The sequence below is a fragment of the Ammospiza caudacuta genome, chromosome 10, assembly GCF_027887145.1.
Source record: "Ammospiza caudacuta isolate bAmmCau1 chromosome 10, bAmmCau1.pri, whole genome shotgun sequence".
Taxonomy (NCBI): domain Eukaryota; kingdom Metazoa; phylum Chordata; class Aves; order Passeriformes; family Passerellidae; genus Ammospiza; species Ammospiza caudacuta.
In genome coordinates, this window is record NC_080602.1 from 12452389 (window position 1) to 12470814 (window position 18426).

The 18426-nt window shown below is 44.8% G+C and overlaps 2 protein-coding genes across 2 annotated transcripts in view; one reads left to right on the top strand and one right to left on the bottom strand.

Annotated features, from left to right (window-relative positions):
- ETFA (electron transfer flavoprotein subunit alpha) overlaps positions 1-1512 on the top strand; it is a 29440-nt gene extending 27928 nt beyond the window's left edge. The window contains exons 11-12 of the mRNA XM_058811775.1: positions 522-602; positions 1415-1512. Coding sequence (XP_058667758.1) covers positions 522-602; positions 1415-1453 — 120 coding nt within the window. The 3' untranslated portion in view covers positions 1454-1512. The remainder of the gene's footprint in view (positions 1-521; positions 603-1414) is intronic.
- Positions 1513-1683: 171 nt separating this feature from the next.
- Positions 1684-18426, bottom strand: part of TMEM266 (transmembrane protein 266) — an 81612-nt gene continuing 64869 nt past the window's right edge. Inside the window, exons 11-12 of the mRNA XM_058811767.1 lie at positions 9853-9903; positions 1684-2691 (exon numbers count right to left, since the gene is read on the bottom strand). Of these exons, the coding sequence (XP_058667750.1) occupies positions 2132-2691; positions 9853-9903 (611 nt within the window). The 3' untranslated portion in view covers positions 1684-2131. The remainder of the gene's footprint in view (positions 2692-9852; positions 9904-18426) is intronic.

Here is an 18426-nt window from a genome sequence, read left to right on the forward strand (position 1 = left end):
AGCTGTCACAGGCAGTTAGGATGATTCAGTGTAGGGCAGGGTTTAAACCAAGACGTTTTCTGGATCATTGTGTGGGGATTTGTTGTGCTGTTTTCTACTGTGTGACAAACTAAATGCTGTCCCATTGTAAGTACAGAGACCTTTGGGCAGGGCTGTATTGTGCTTGTTGTAACTGCTGCCTCCAGGTTAGTTCTGCAGTGGTGCAGCTTAGAATGTGCAGATAATCCTCTGTAGTAAATGTTTTTTCTAGGCTTTTCTACAGGGAAGGATAGAAGAGATGTGTATGATGAGCAGGGAAGGATGGATGTGTGGGGGTTTTTTTCAGGGGGATTGTGGTGTATGTGGAGGGAAGGAGGTACTTGTTTTTGAGATGGAAAAATATTAAATGCCCAGATAAATGTTCTGCTTCTGGGGGCTTGGAGAGAATACAGCCCATTTCCTGGCTAAGACCTGGCCCTGTAATCCAGCCCCAGAGGATGATCAATATCTAGATTCATATGGTGCTTTAACTTTGCTTGCAGACCATTGTTGCTATTAACAAGGATCCAGAAGCTCCAATTTTCCAAGTGGCAGACTATGGACTGGTAGCAGATTTATTTCAGGTGAGGCTAAATTTCATGTAAGGGTAACTTTGGGAGAGCTGACAGGGGCTTACATAATATAATCCAATGAGTGTTAACCATGTCTGTGTGAGGGTGTTGTTGTTTAAAGATTTGCTTTCTGATGTCATGATTTGCATGCTTAAAAGCAAAACCCTGAAAGTAGGTTGTGTTGGGGGGGTGTCACAGCCAGCCAGCCTCAGTTCCCTCAGTTCTGGTTTCCTGAGGTTGAACCACTTTGGAAATGACCACACAGAGGTGCTTGCATGTATTTTTAAGCTTCATAAAGTTTGGAAGTAGAGAGTTGGCAGGAGGTGTGATTATTTCTGCCTGGGCTTGCTGCCTCACAGGCTGATGCCCAGGAGGAGCTTGCAGTTCCCTCTGGAGCTCTGAGCCAGCCCTGTCCCAGTGCCTGTGTGTGGCCACACGTGTGTGTGGCGGGAGTGGCTCTGTGGAGGCATGGGCAGAAACTCTGCCAGCACTTAATGCCATTCCTGAAATGATGCCCACTGGCTCCGTGGTGAGCACGGGCCTCTTTGTGAGCCTGAGACAAAGTCACATTCTGAAGAAACACCATGTAGACAATTTCCTTAATAAATTTTGTACGAATGCATTATTTCCACCTAATGGAAATGTAGCTCTCTTAAATAATTAAGAGGCTTTATTCAGCAGGAGAGAAGTGGGGAGTGCTGTGAGCCTGGAGTGCTGTGCTGGGTGGGAGGGTGGGCAGTGTAAGTGCAGGGCTGGGAACTGCACAGGGTCACTCTGTGGGGGTCAGAGGGGAACGTGCACTACCCTGGCACTGGTGTTTGCAGGCGGTGCCGGAGATGACGAAGCTCCTGAAGAAGAAGTGAGTGCTGGTGACGGGACCTGGCACTGTGGAGTAAGGGCAAATAAAGGATTTTACTGGAAAGAGGTGGGGTCGGTCACTGCGGTGCTGGGATGGTTGTTTTTTGTGTTGGGGTTTTTTTGGTGGTCAGTTGCATGGCACATGGAGTGGTGGGCTGGAAGAAAGCAAGACAGGGAAAGCAGGTAAGAGAAGAAGGCAAGAGCACCACAAGGCAGGAGGCTGCATGGGTTTGTCAGTGTTTATTCCCATCTCCACACCCCTCCCAGTCACGCTCAGCCCCTGGGCAGGGTCAGGCTGGGCCCAAGCTGTCCAGCAGCTCTGTCCTGCCCCTGGCACCATGGGGCTCGTGCTGGCCCTGGACCGGTGGAAGTTCCACGGTGTTCCCGGCACAGTCTGTTTGTCCCTCCAGGCCCTGTGGGTCCATACTGCCCTAAGAGTGCTGGAGGGTCCACTGTTCCCAGATGGCCACTGTAGGTCCCAGCTGGCCCAGAGCTCGTGGCAGGGCAGGTAGGTCATGTGCCACAGCCACAGGGGAGCAGAGGCGATGCTGGCCTCACCCTAGGCTGGTGGCCATTGCAGCAGATGCCACAGGTGTCTTCAGCACCGCCACCTCAGCTGCGGCAGCCTCATGGCCAGCGTGGTGAGCGTGTCCCTGCAGGAGTCCCCATGGCCCAGGCGCGTCCTATGCCTCGGGAACCCTGCCCAGCCGTGGCTCTGGGGGCCCCAGCGCCCCGTACTTCTCCTCGATCGTTGGGGCACCCTGGGGGCAGTCGAGGAGCGGCTTGAGCTGGAAGACATCAAGGCTCTCCTGGTTCCTGCGGTTGTAGACACTGAGCCGGTGGCCCAGGTCGGGGCTGGCCCCCACCGAGCCGGCCGGGCTGGGCAGCTTCAGGTTGACGGGATCCAGCCCCTTCTGCGCCAGGCACGCCTCCTCCGACAGGGACGAGAGCAGCTCCTGCACCGCGCGCTGCCGGGCGGGCGCCAGCGGGGCCCGGGGCTCCTCGCAGACCGCGCTGCAGTCCGGGGACGAGCCCAGGGTTGGGCTGCTCTCGCTGCAGCCCCGCGTGCCCGAGCTGGCCGTGGAGCGGGAGGCGCTGCCCGACGTGAGGCTGGCCGAGGTGCCCGTGCTGCCCAGGCGCAGCGGCACCTCCACCGTGAACAGCTCTGACGAGATGTTGGGCCGGTGCACGTCTATGGCGGCCGTGGTCACCACGCAGATGGCGGCATCGGGGACTCCGCTGTCTGCAGGGACAGAGCACAGAGGTGGCTGAGAGGGTACAGAGAGCGAGAGCAATGCCATGTGCAACGCTCTGTACCTACAGGGATGGGCACAGAGCCATCCGACACACCCACATAGCACACAGACCCCCTGAGCCATACATGTGTATGTATTATATACAGATACTCAGCAAGGCAGCCCTTTTCTGTTTGTTTATAGAGATACACTGTATGCCTAGATCTGTGCGTGTATATAGACCAACCCCTAGAGCTTTAGTCATATAGCTCGTATGTACATGTGCATAAGAAACTGCATCTACATCCATTTTGCCTCCTGTGTACATGGACAGGCAATAGGTACCTCCCTTAAATTCCTGGAATTAGCAGCTACTGCTGCACAGCGTGCAACTCCCCCACCCCTCCCTCCCCCAAATTGTACTCATTTTTCTGTATGTGGGTGTGTGCCCACATGGATATACAGATACACACACATTTATACCTACACATCAACAGCCCTCCTCTCTTAAGCCAGTCTTTAAATGATGCACACATGCCTTTTATGTATCTCCTGTATCTATGCTAGGGCTGTACAGGCAGGGATACACAGCCATCCCTAATGCCACATACCTGCATGTACAGGTACATACATACATGAACATACACATTTATTACATACAATACACAGGTGCAGAGATGGAGGCTATCTCTACCCTATTTTATATACACATGGCCTTTAGATACAGAGATGAGGAATTATATCTCTATGAGCCCCATATGGAATTCATTGTATACAGACCTTCTGTTATACACACACAAGATACAGTGCCCCCTTGCAAGGCAGACAGCTGTCTACCACTAAATAAAATGTATACAGCCCCTCTACCTTTCTACAGAAATGTGTACATACTTCTCTGTATATATATTTATTGGCTAGATCTATATGTAGGAGATGATACCTGTAGAGGACCCTATCTCTGTAGTTACATAGCTGTTTATCACAGAATCACCAGGCTGGGAGAGACCTTCAAGATCATGGAGTCCACTCAGCTCAATCATCTCAACTAAACCCTGGCACCCAGGGCCACATCCAGGGATGGTGACTCCACCACCTCGCTGGGCAGACTATGCCAGAACTTCATGGACATATTTTATTGATATATTTTTTTATTTATATCTTTAGACTATATAGAGATATATAATACACTGCATATACATATAATATATAGACTAATAATACATGCCTTCCCTTTAAATACATAGAATTATCTATAAATAGAAAACACCTGTGCTTTCACTCACAAGTATACTTACCTTTAAATATAAATACATAGATTTCTCACTGTGTGTGTATGGCTGGGGAACACAGTTAAAGAGACATACAGAATACATTTTACCTATACATGAACACTCCTTCCCCCTTTTAGTCTTTTGATATGTACATCTATGTGAATATATATACACACACGTACCTTTTAACGGCCTTCCAAGTAAGTTATGGGGCTCTGGCGATACATATCAATATATAATAATACATGCCTCTCTCTACACATGTGCAGACACACCCATATATAACACATAGGTGTATCTACACAGTCTCACCCACTTAATTTTATACATACCTAATCTTTAAAGCATACAGATATGGGGAAGAGCTACATCTGTACACATACATACATACATACATATATATATATATATATATATATATATATATATACAAACATATATATGTGTGTGTGTGTATGTATGTGTATATATATGTGTGTATATATATATATATATATATATATAAAAGACCCATATGTAATACATTAGACCTATACACACATATATGTACATTTTCTACATACATAGCCGTGTGTCTGGGTGTGTATGCTTAAGCAGAGATATATATAAAACCATATATATGTACTACCTATAGGACAGTTGTTGTTCTCCTTTGAAAATGCAATTGTTACACTTTAAATAGAATGTATACAATTACACACATGTATACTTACCTTTGTGTATGACTATTTATGTCTTATGGTGTGTATATATAAATCTGGAATGTATATACAGGAATATATATCAAACGTGTATCAAATAATATATACATATAACACATGTATATAGCTCTACATGACACCTCCAGTCTTTATACATGTTTTAAATTATATAGAAACACCCTTTAATAGCAAAATTTATTATGGGATGTATACATAGGCATATATATCTATGTATAATACAATCTGCACCTACATAGATATGCCTGCCCCATGTTAAATCTGTATAACCTATACCTGCATAGACTTCTCCATACAGATGTGGGGAGTGTGTGTGTGTATAATATACAATATAAAATACATAATATATAATAAACTGCATATAGATGCACACACACTGTAGTGCATGGTCCCCCCCATAACAATGCATCATTCCTACGTCTATGCAGCCATTTTATAGATGCACTATGTAGCCCTCTTTAACTCCATCCAGTTGTTGTGGGCAGCTGCACAGCCTGTGTAGCAATGCACAGACTTGTCACTGTGTGCACATACAAGGACAATGTATAGATCAGGACATGCACTGCAGCCACACCTGCACACCCAGACACACATGTTACATGTGATAGATGTTACCCACAGCCAGTGAGATGTGGGTACAGACACACCTTGTTAGAGAGTGACATAGGAATTCAGGGATACACAGGGAAATCCACAAACACTAACAGTGCTGTACACCTGTACATACATGCACATACATGTTCTGTAGGACACACAGCTGCACACATGCAGTCTGTCTCCCCCTCTCCCTTTTTTATACACATAATCCTTAGATGTTTCCTTACAGATATGGGCAATATGTGCATACATGAGCTCCATAAAGAATATTTTACACACACGTATGTATACACACACACACACACACACACACACACACATTCTAATACATAACTTACCCCTTAAATATATATCATTATTTATTACTAAATAACAAAGATCCCACCTCTCTATGTGTGTATATTTATTTATAAGATGCATGCATTTATATACAAATATGTATTAAAAATACATTGTAACTTTACTTGGGAACTTAGATATATCTTTATTGCTATTTGTATAATGGGGGTTAATATCAAGAGACCTGTGTATATATACACACACATCTGTAAATAAATAGGATATGTCTGTATATACCTTTTTAATATATATATAAGGCACACACACAGAGGGTCTTGTACACAATCATAGAGGCAATGTGTACATGGATGAAGAGTCCCCTGTAAAATATAGCATACAGTCATATGGACTTTTGGTACATGGAACACACAATACTCCCTCTGCTTTCCTTAAATAGAACACAAATCCTCACATATGTCAGTATATGTACATACACACACACATATACACACCTATAAATTTGTGTGCACATACACAGCGACTGCAGCTATAAGGATATACATATATAGTACATTATACATAACACCAATGATACATATTGTACATGTAAAATTATATTGCCTCCCCCTTTTAATGTCTCTCAGTGTATATTGGGGTATATACATCTATAAACATTACCGTACACCTGTGTACCTATCTCTCTGTACACACACACACACACAAAAAATAAAATACATAGGTATATACAGGATGTCCCCCCCCAAATTTACATATTCATTTATCCACAGAGATGGAGGAATATATGTGTGTATCTGCCCCATACATAGGATACAGTGTATATATCTGTAATGCTGACATACACACAGCCTCATATATATGCATATGTGGAATGTATATATACAGGGATACAAATATGAAATACATCATTGCTATATGTGAACACACATTATGTATGTATATTCACAGACATGGTCCCTCACACCTTTCCCTTTTTACATATCCTAGACCTATGTATAGATTCATACATCTTTTTATATAGTCCTGTAGAGCTTGGGGATGTGCGTAGAGGGATAGACACAAATAAAATCAATACTTCATACCTCTATATGCATGTGTGTACGTTTTTTAAATAGCTCTCTATATAATTCATGTGTCTATGGATTCATAGGCTTTCTCTCTCACACATACATATGTACAGACTTTATATACCCATATACATAGCTTTATATGTAGACATCCATATTTTTAGAGGGAATTATCTCTATGCATGTTTCTCTATGTTTCCCCTTCATAATATATCTACATATGTACACATATTCTATATATAATACATATGTCTCTATATACACACTAATGTCCTTTCTAATGTATAAACCATATACATATTTAAACAGGCTCTCACATGCCTACCCCACATGTATCTCTCCCTGTATGTATATATGTATCTTTACTTGTATTTATACATATACAAAATACTAAAGTAGTACACAGATCTTTACCTGTCTTTCTATCTGTCTGCATATATATGCATAAATAGCTTCTATACATTTATACAGATATAGGATAAGCCTCTATATAAAATTCCATGTGATTATATAATTATAGAAAAACAAGTATATATTTTTTATATGTAAGATATACACATAACATGCATAAAATAGATTAAAAAGAGATGTATATGCAGACAGTCTTATACACCATTCTAAAATATATATAATTATGTTTTAAAATAAAATATATAGACAATTTTTCCCATTTGTGTCTATGTGGGGTATTTATATATATGGGGATATAATTAATAATATAATATATATACATGATACAGAGATAGATCCATATTTATGTCATACATATGATACATATTAAAAATACATGTATATAGCCATTCACACTCCCTTGATTTATAAGGCCTAAGATATATAAAATTGGAATATACAGTTTCTCTTACACATCTATAAATATGTGTCTATCCCCATATATATGGGATAGACATACATGTATGCCACACTGGAAGTATCTTTATAAGGACTGTGTACAGACTACATGTATGTATATACAGACTACACAGTCACATCCAAGCACACAGCTCTCCATCTATGCATGTGGCTACAGATACACCGTACATTACAGCTCTATATGCACACGCATATAAATGTGATGCATATAAAACATAAATCTACAGACACAAACCTGTACAAATGCCTTTACAGATCTTTAAATACACGTGACGATACTGCAGCCATATGCACATATTCTGATTGATGAACATACACAGAAGCCATCCTCAGCAAGCACATCTGTCTGCCCAATGACACAGTGTAGATACTCAATACAATATCCTTGTGCTCATAGAGTCACCGAATGGTTTGGGTTGGTGGTTCTAGCCCACCTAGTGCCACCCCTGCCATGGCAGGGACACCTTCACCATCCCGGGGTGCTCAGCCCGGCCCTGGGCACTGCCACGGGGCTGTGCCAGGGCCTCGTCCCCGCAGCGCTGCCATCCTGGCCCAGGGCAGCTCCGGGGCCTCCTCGGACTCGCTGCAGCAGCTCCACGTCCTGCTGATGCTGATGCTGATGGGGCCGGCTGTGCAGGTGGGGCAGAGCGGGGCAGGCAGCTCCAGGTCTTTTCCTCAGAGCGGCTCTCGATCCCCGGCCGGGGCTCGTGCTGGGGAGTGCCCGGGGACAGGGCCAGGCTTCCCCTTGGCCCCACTGAGTGCTGGGAGTGTTCAGGAGCTTCCCCCTCCAGCCTGCCTGGATCCCACTGAATGCCAGCTGGGCTTACAACCAGACACTCACACTCCCTTCTGGTTAGTATTTATGTAGCCTCAGTTCCATATGAATCTATTTTCGTTTATATACAGGATTAAAGATATATAATACATTATACAGAGAGATATTTTCATCCCTGTGATCCCTGTAATATATACACGTTTCTATAGTATATACACATATATTCTGACCATCTCTCCTCTCACACTCCCTTCTACATTTAATATATGCATTCTAATAAAATATCTCAATATGTACAGAGATACAGTCTTTCCCACGTCTTTATATTTAGATAAAGCTCTACCTATATGTAGACACAAAATCAAAAACACCTTTATATGTGTATAAATCTGCTTACATAATACCCATATGGGGATGTGTGTATCTTTGGAGAGACATATATGATATATTACATATATACATGTACAAACAAGTGTATGTTTACTTACATCTTTATCCATGTATCTGTATCTGGGTTTGTGTGTGTATACAGATATGTATATCTATATATATGGATATACAGAATATAGTATAGATTTATATACATACACATACATTATATATATACTAGGCATATCCTTATATAGAGAAATATATCTATATATACACATATATTTCACTGTGTATGCATACTACATATAAAGTATGTAATACATTCTACTTATGTATATATACACACATAAATGCATATATATGTATATATATATATACACATACCTTGTGTATATTCTATCTACATGCATATGCAGGCACACACACTTAGTTTTCTTTCCTCTAACCCTGTATATATATATGGAGGTATGTATGTGGAGATATACAGTTATAACACATTATATTTAAGCACACACACATTTTTAATATATATACAAAATGTTATATTGATAAGGGGGGGTGTGCACACCCCCACCTGTCAGAGCCTGCCTTCCTCAGCTCCCCTGCCCTGCTGGGCTGGCAGCCAGAGCACGGCCAGCCCCGGCTGGGCAGGGCTGGGGCATTGCAGAGCCCCCAGCATGGGCAGAGGCCCCCATTCTGCCCAGCAGGGCTGTGCAGAGCCCCCAGCACGGCAGGAACCCCCCTGCCAGCAGGACTCCTGCCAGGAACATCCATTTGAAGGCTGCCCTCGGGTCAGGCCCAGCTGCTGAGGTTTCCCACCATTCAGTTTAACCTTTCTGAAAGGTTCCCAGCGTGGTGCTGGGCTAAGCTGTCTCCCCACTTCTTTTCTCTTCATTTATTTTGTCCCTACCGTTCATCCTCAGATCCATTTGAAGTGCTCTGTAAGCTGGACAGCCCAGCTACAGGGAATTAACCCCTGCCAGATCTCTGAACTATCCTGAGTTACATACACAAGTTTCCAAGAGCAAACTTGGGGCCTTGCATGACTGTTGGCACACACTTCCATGGACCAAAGCAGAAGGCCCTGTGGTGGGTTTCATTTCCAGGACAGATCTACAGCACTGCCCAGTCTTACCTGGTTCACAGCACACAAGGCAATGCAAACAAACCTCTCACGTTTGTGTTTGTGAGCAACACTCACCACTGCTGGGCTCGTTGTAGTATCGACTGATGTAATTGTTCATGTCATCCTCTGAAAGAACAGAAAAGCAGCCCTTAGAAGAGCATTTATTTCATTTACATGGCTGAATCCCACCCCACGGAAAGCTTTCTTCTCCCTGCGTGCCCAGAGCCACTTGCTCTGGATTTTTAGGCCACAAGGCCTGTGTGCATCACACCCCATCCACGCTGTGGCTACAGCCAGCACAGGGAGTGGATTATCCTTTGTCACAGTCCTCTGCAGCACCAGCCTGGGAATGAGGCACTCTGTGATCTTTCCAGAGGCTGACACAGGGCTGGCCATTCCCCTCGCTCTGTGCAGACAAACACAACTCTGGCCTCTCCCTGGTCAGCCAGAGCACACAGATGAACCTGGATTTATCCTGACAGGCTGAACCAAGGGCACCAGCACAGACAGAGCCATTGCTGCTGCACACTGACATCCCCAAGTCATCTCCTTCCCCACAGGAGAAAGGGAGGCACCATGTATGATTTCAATGTGTAATTCCCTACCTTCTAAGATAATGTCACTTCTTTTCCATTTTGAATGAATGAAGAGTTATTTTGGTGCATAAAACACATGCATATAAGTTTACAGCATAATATTAGCATTACACGATCTGTTGGCTTAAAACCTGCTATAAATAGTTTTACTAATCAAGGGTGTAATACTAAACCTGTAGTACATGCATGAGAGCTACACCTGAACTTCAACAGCGAGTTAAAAATGAAGATGTGACCACAGAATGGAAAGCAGCAGCTCTATTGCATGTACAGATTTTAGATGCTATAGATGACAGGGGGATTTACTGTTATCTTATGGAAAAGCAGGACATTTTACCATTGTGGAAAAAACCATAAAGTTCTCTTGTTCTGAGCGAAGGCAAACAGTGCTGCTAAGAAACAGTATCAGCAGGCCCAGAGAACTCAGGCTTCCAGGCAACCTGACCTGCCCAATTTGTGGTGTATCTGTGCTCTAAAAGCACTCTCTCCTTTTAAGTGCTCTTTTTGATACCATGTTTCAGAAAGCCGTGCTCATCCCTTTGAGCCAGATTTCCTTCGTCCCCCTGGGTCCCTGTGGCTACAGTCCTGCCTCATCACAGCACATTGCGGTTTGCAGGTGAAAGAAACAGATGTTTTCTGGGGAACACTCTCCTCACACAACAAGACCCAAACCACCAAGCACTCTGTACCTGAAATAGCTGCACTCATAAGAAGGCAATCTAACCTGACACTGAAAGGAAATGTCGTTGTTTTCCTGGTTTCATTGGATCTTAAAAGCTTTTTCGGCCCTTGTTGATCTTTAAATGCCTGCAGTCAGAGGTGTGCTTTGTGCTAATGTCTGAGTTTAAAAAAGAGGCCTCAGAGTAGCTCAGGGCAATGCCATTGAATTAGGAGTACATTGCAAGGCTTTTCAGCTATCTGCTACTAAAATACACTTCATTTCAGTCGTGCATAATTGATACTCTCAGTGCCACCAAATCTGCCAGCTACAGACAAAGGTTCTGGTTCAGAGAATGCCTCTGGAGCTGCACTTCTGGCAGGGCACTTTCAGCATCTTGGAGTCCAATTCTAAGCAGACAAAGGAAAACAGCACAGCACTTTGGCAGGATGAGGATCACCCCCCCGGCACCTGACAAAAGCCACCAACAGGGGCCTGGGTGCTCCCAGTACAGCCTCTCCAAAAGCCAAGACACTTTGCATCAAAGGGAGGAAACGCATGGAGAAGTCACTCACCTGCTTTTGTGTCTCAAAGACAATGCTCAAACCAAGGCTTCCTTGGGACTGCACACTCAGCTGACAGAATGTACCAGGGCACTGCTCCCAAACAAGCAGCTGTGTCCAGGCCAAGCTAACAGAGCCAGGCTGCTCTGTATGGAGCAGTGGGCACTGCCAAACACCTGGAGAGGGGCTCCAGAAATGCCCTGCCCCTGCTCTCTCTGGCCTGGCCTGGCTCTGTGTGTGACCACTGGCACACAAGACTGGGGAACTCCCATCTGTCTACTTTAATGTTATTCTGTGATGGCTTTATTAATGTTGTTGCTCACCACTGCTGATCTATTTAGCTATAAATTAAAAATATATGTATAGATATATCCATGTGTGCATGTGTATGTAAAGATAAAATACATATATTCAACCTTAAGTAGTTTCTTACAATAAACACCAATAAAGAGTAATGGAATAACAGCAGCAGAATAAATATTTCAACAACAGATTAAGTTTCTGAATCATTACATTAAAGCCATCTGACAATTAACAAACTCATCTGAGTCATATGGGAGTCTCAGCTGCTTTGGGCATTGAAGGTTATGAACAATTCCAGTTACTTTCCATTATATTCTACATTGCTGAAAAAAGGAGTTCAAAATAATGCAACAAATACCCAACTAAAAGCACCCATCTGTGCTTATAAAATGTACCCCCAAAGCCACAGTTGTGTCCAGCACCACAGAACACTGCTGAAGGGATTGTGGGGAGTCCCAGATGAAGTCCCTGCTTGGAGTGGGGCTCCCATGGGATCAGGATCAGCTGGTGGCACGCAGGGAGTTTGTAGGAGCAAGCAGGGAAGACCAGCTTTTACACAGGGGCCTGAGCACTTATTATTTTTTTATTATTATTATTTTGTTTCTACCACCTCGGAATTTTCAGGATCCAGATTTAATTTTTCTCCTTTCCTAGAAATAAATCCATCTCCTCCAATACACAGAAATGTTACCTACACTTCCTTTTCCAGTAGATAGACCTTGCATCTTTAGCTATACAGATACCCAAATGGTATTTACAGCAAACTAAAAAAATTACAGTAAGCAGAAAGGAAAAGCATTCCCATCCTAATTCCCATGAAAATGGCAATCTTAGGAAAATGTCAGTGGATGGTGACTGGGATCCTCTTGCTACATGTACCAGCAGGAACCACAGAAACTCTTCTGTTGGAAAAGCCCTTTGAGCCAACCAGTAACACTGCCACTAAGCCATGTCCCTCTGTGCCACATCCACCCTTAACAAATGGCCCCAAGGAAATGTGGATGACAGGAAATTTAGTGATGAACTTCCAAAAGGTGTGAGCTGAGAAGGAGGAGAGTGGCAGCTCTTGCCCATGTGAAAACCTGTGGTGAACAAGGATTTCTCTACAACCCTCCCTGCAGGGGGGGAGCATGGAGGCCGTGAGAGCCTGGGGAGGGATTCAGCTGGGAGTTCTGCAGAGCAGGGAAGGAAGGAGCAGAGCAGGGCAAGGAAGGAGCAGAACAGGGGAAGGAAGGAGCAGAGCAGGGAAGGAAGGAAGGAGCAGAACAGGGGAAGGAAGGAGCAGAGCAGGGAAGGAAGGAAGGAAGGAGCAGAACAGGCTGTTCTTTGCAGCCACAGCAGAGTTTGCTCAAGCAGTGTGGGCTGACAGCTCCAAGGGGGAGGCCGCAGAGACCACAGAGGGGCAGTGGGGCTGACTCCAACAGCAGAATCCCACCCCCAGGAGGGAATGTCTGACTGGAAGGCTGCTCAGACTCTGCCCCATCTCACAAACCCAGCCTGCACTGTAACCAGCCCCCCTGCAAGGCTGCTCACTGCAATGCAGTCCCAGCTCTGCCTGCTGCCCAAACCCCAGTTATTGAAAAAACGTGTGGCTCTCAGTCAGGATCTGTCTGACAAGCACTGGATTTTGTCTGATGAAGGTTTCCAAGTTATCTGCTTGTTCTTTTCCTGTAGGACACCAAACACACACTGCAATGGCTCAGGGAGTAATAAACTACTTAGAGTACAGTGCCATATAATCTCATCTGACCCAAAAGACAACATTGCAATCTCTCTCTCTCGGCCCCATAAAAACCTCATAAATTTGGTGAAATATATAAATGACATTCCACCCAAGGCAGAGCTCTTTCAGTTCTATAATGCCTCAACAGTGATCTTTAATTGTTTCATCAATGCCTTCATGAGTGAACTGCAACTCCCCTGCATACAAGAAAAGGCCTTAAAAAGGGGTTTTTATTTTGAAATATTTAATGATTAGAGTATTTTATTTAATATTTTTATTGCCATTGGTTGCACTGCTTCTGTCTCCCCAAGCTGAATTTTCTGAAGTGGAAGGTTCTTTTTTCTGTTGTGCAGCCTCCCACTGAGGAAGTGAGTCCTCAGAGTAATGTCTCACCCCAACTTCCTCCCAGAAAAGTCTTTACTAGGAGGTTTCTAAAGAAACAGATCTTTCATCTGTTTCAACAGGAACCAAGAGCAGCCAGCTGGCACTTTGCAGGAGACTTCCCCTGCCTTTGGTTTGAAGACAGATTGCTACATTACTGCAAGCTGCAGTAGTCACACCACTGCTCAATTCACACACACATCCAGTCCCTGCAGAGGCTGGATGGATGCCTGGGCACATGGATATTCCATCTTGAGAGCAACTGTAAACTCAGCTTGCAGAGAAAACAGAGCAACAGCTTCAGCCTGGTTCTAAGTAAGAAATCATTCTGTGGTGAAAGTCATTGTGCAGAAGGAAACCTGGGGTATGCAACAGGCTCCATGATCAGCAGATGCTGCTGGGACACAAACCCAGAATCCTGACAACAAATGGGGGCTTTGGGCCTCACTTGAGCAGATGATGCAGCAAGAGCACTGTGAGCTGGCTGGAGCAGGGCTGGGATGCAGCACAGCTCTGTGTCAGGGGGGCACAGCATTGTCTGGGGGACTCTCAGTGCCCTTCTCAACCTTGTTCCCTGAGTATGGACCAGCAGAGCCACATGTGAGCTGGTCAGTACAGTCAGCCTGAAGCAACTCAGAGGAACCTGGGTTTGGCTCTGTGAAACAGCAACATTGGCTGAGTCTAAAATACAAAGCTAAGGCAGAATATGGCTGCCACCAAAACAATCATCAAGATAAGAAAAAAATAAGCAAAAGTATTCAAGAACAAACTGTGATCAACTGGCAACAAATAACTGTAATCTGAGAATTAGGAGAAGACTTGTGACACTTGAGAAGGCAGGCGTCTGGCAGGGCAGCAGAGGGCAGAGCAATCACTGCTGCAGGGGAGCACCATCTGCTCATGAAAGGGATCCTTCTGAGAGGCTGCATGCTTGGACAGTGGAAAGCATTCCAGCTCTGTGCTCCTCTACCTGTCAGCAATGTCTTCACACCTCTTCACAGTAATGATGAGAGACAACTTCAGCCCCACAGCCGTGACTGTGGGCTCACCCCTTCTGGGAGTGAGCAGTTCCTACCCCACCCATTTGTGACTGTGAAATACAAGAGCCTGACTCCACTAACTGCACACACATTTCTCTAAGTGTTGCTTAAGGTTTCATTCCTTTGATTCCTGCCTGGCTGGTCAGTGCACAGAGAACCACAAAGCCTGGGAGAGGCACCTAGAGACAAGTCAAGCTAAAGTGGTGTGCACTTAGGTACTCCACTTCCAGGAGTAGACTTCAAAGTAGATACATTTCAGCATTTGAAAATAACCATAAACTATTCTTTATCTATTGTTTTGCACTAACAGGGTTCTTTTAGAGCACTAACAGATGATCACCAAAGGAACTGGCTTAGAGTTTAAAGCATCCAACCAGCACAGACTGCCTTGCAAGGAACAACTGACAAAATCCTTCCCAGTGCCCTGCTTTGCCTTCTCACACAGCTTATGAATAATGTTAAGGGAAGCCCTCTGAAGCTCCAAAAGTTTTCATGCTCTCCTCCCAATCTCCTACTTTCTTCACTTACAAAACAGTGGGTACCTATGGGGAGGGCAAGCTTTACTTTTCTTTAAAGCATGATCATAAATTGCAGCATTCCCCCAAAGCAAAAGACTTACTGCTAACCCCATAAAAATGGAAATTTGACTCAGAACAGTTAAAAAAAGGTTTCTGGCCATGTGAAGTTCCGGTTCTTGCTCAGAGGAACAGAAGGGTGGTATATTAATCTTACAATACGGCAGCACTGTAGGATTTCAAAAACTGAAATGATATATGCAGGAAAATGAGGAATTTCCACTAGGGACTCTAATTCATATGTTATGGGAGAGATTAAAGAATAATAAATTTTGGAAGGAAGTATTAATGGCTAGAGGGGGCACTGTGAACCTGGCATTCCCTGAAGCCTGGAACTTTGTATACCAAACACTAAAAATGATTTGTGTAACACAAGAAAACATTAGCTGTTATTCTCACCATGACCAGTTACATACTGTATGGGCTAAGAACTCCCTTATAATTTAGAACTTCCTTTATAATTTAGAGATTAATAGATAGGATGGTATTTGCCATTATGTGAAATGGCAACCATCTCTGGGAAGAAGAAAGGAGCACTCAGGGTATTTCCCTGCTCTCAGAGCAAGGCTGACCACAATGCTCCTGAACATCATTAGTGATGCTGCTGTGCACTCACAGGCAGCAGCTTTCAGCCCAAGCTCTTCACAAACAGAGCTGAAGTGCTCTGAGAGTGCAGCAAATGTCAGAGCTCTGCCCTGGGTTTGCAGCTCCTCCAGCCCTGCCCTTCTCTGGGCTCTGTTTGTTTCCTGCTGTTGATATTGGTCCCCTTTGACCTGCAGGCTGAAAGCTCTTTCAGCCTTCACATTTGTCTGGTCTGGAGATAAAATTCTTGGCAAGAGAATGGAAACCTCAATTCAAAGTAAATTAAAGGTGAAAGATATTCCTGCTTCTTTACCATATTAATTAGGAAATACCATATATCCATACATTTTCCACAGTGTTGTTCCCACTGTGTAAGGAGGTCTCTTGGTGAACTGCCCTGTGGAGACAGAAGTGGGAGGCAGCACCTAGCTCATGGTTCCCAGAATCAGCACAGGACTGGCCTCCAGGAGGAGGCATGAAATGTAAGCTGGGGAGTTAAGGAACTCCTTCAGAGACCATTGTCCATCTGACCAGAGCTCTTGCTTCTCCCAGTCTCGTACCTGCAATTAAGGCACTTTAATACAAAGAGCAGGACATCAGCTGCAGGAAATCTGGGTGAAAACATGGAATTGAAAACTGCCAAATCAGCCAGCACACACAGAGCTCCCCTGGTGCAGTCACTGTGTATCCTCACACAAATCTGCAGAGGTGCTGCACGTACCATGTGATACTGGGGTTACCTGACTTACTTTACTGAATGCTGTAGTAAATGGTTGCACAAAATCCTGTGTAAATACCAGAGACAAGCTACAGCTGCCCCTGAGGAGCTTTAACTTATGCACTGTCCCATAAAACTTCCAGGTAGGGAAATGAGTAAAAAGTCTCAATGCTTTCTTATTCCATCAGCCCTTCATGGTGAAGAATTCTGCACTGAATGTTTCCATTGTTCAATATAGATGGGGGAAATCAGATTAGCTTGGGATGGAATATCCCATTTTCTCATGCAGTATGTTCTCTAGCCAACTCAAGCTCGCTGGTTTGGCAGAATTCAGAGCTCTCTGAAGACAGTGATTTTTTTGAAGGCTGACAAAGTTTCATTTGGCAAAAACACAGGCATTCCATTCCATCCCCCAGCCTCAGGTGCTGTATGCAGGGCTAATGTTCTGCCAGAGCATAAAAGAACAGCACATCAGAGCGTGTTGTGCCAAACATCTGAATGGTGGCTTTGAACTGCTGCCTCCCTCTCCACACTGAGGTGACCTGGTCCCTCATTTCTCCTCTCCCTAGCAGTGCAAGAGGCCATGGCAGGCATGTTCCAGAGCTCACAAGTGCCAAGGGGCACTCAGGATGATTAGCTGCAGTCCTCACTCTGGAATCTTTGAGGATGAAAAACACAGCTTAGAGAAAACGTGGTCTGACACACAGGGTAACTTGCAAAATGTAACCCTTGACCCAAAGGTTAAAACATTGGTGGCTGAAGTTCCAGGCAGAGCAAGGGGTGTGGGAAGCCCTGAAGGCAGCACAGCCAGTGTGACTGCAGGAGAATACAGGAGTTGTCTCGTCTGCCTGTGCTCTGCACAGCCACATCTCTGACATTTCACATGCCCCAGCAGCTGGGGAGATGGGAGATCCCACCCAGAGGACATGGAGGCACCTCAGCCATGCCCTGCTGCCCCCTGGCACAGCACAGGCAGCTCTGGCTGACACCTGCACTGCTCAGGAGGTGCAGAATGAGCAGATACTGCCAGCATGGCAAAGGGAGGATGGTGGAAGCTGCTGCAGCCACTGCCAGCTCATCACTGGGAATAAAAGCTGGTGCCAGAGAGCTGGAGAAGAAAGCCCCAGTCGAGGTGGGGAGGGAGAACAATGAGGCAGGGCTGGCCCAGGATCCTCACTGCCTTCTCCAGCTGTGAGCTGAGATTCCCAAGTTACACAGAGCCAGCACTGCAAAACAATCCTGGAAATGCTGTGTGAAATCCTCTGCCTGGACTGCCTGTGCCCTGGGCTGTGCACACTGACACCACTGCTGCTCTGGGGTGTCTCAGGCACTCTGACTTGGGTCCCAAGGGATATCAGACTACCACAGACTGGTGCAGAACACAGGGAATTTCTCCTGTCCAGCTCCTGCCTCATTCCACAGAAAATACTTGTTCAAATACTGTCACCCTAATTTAGGCTCTGAAAACATGCACTCAAGGCACCTACAAAGACTTTGTATGCAAATATAA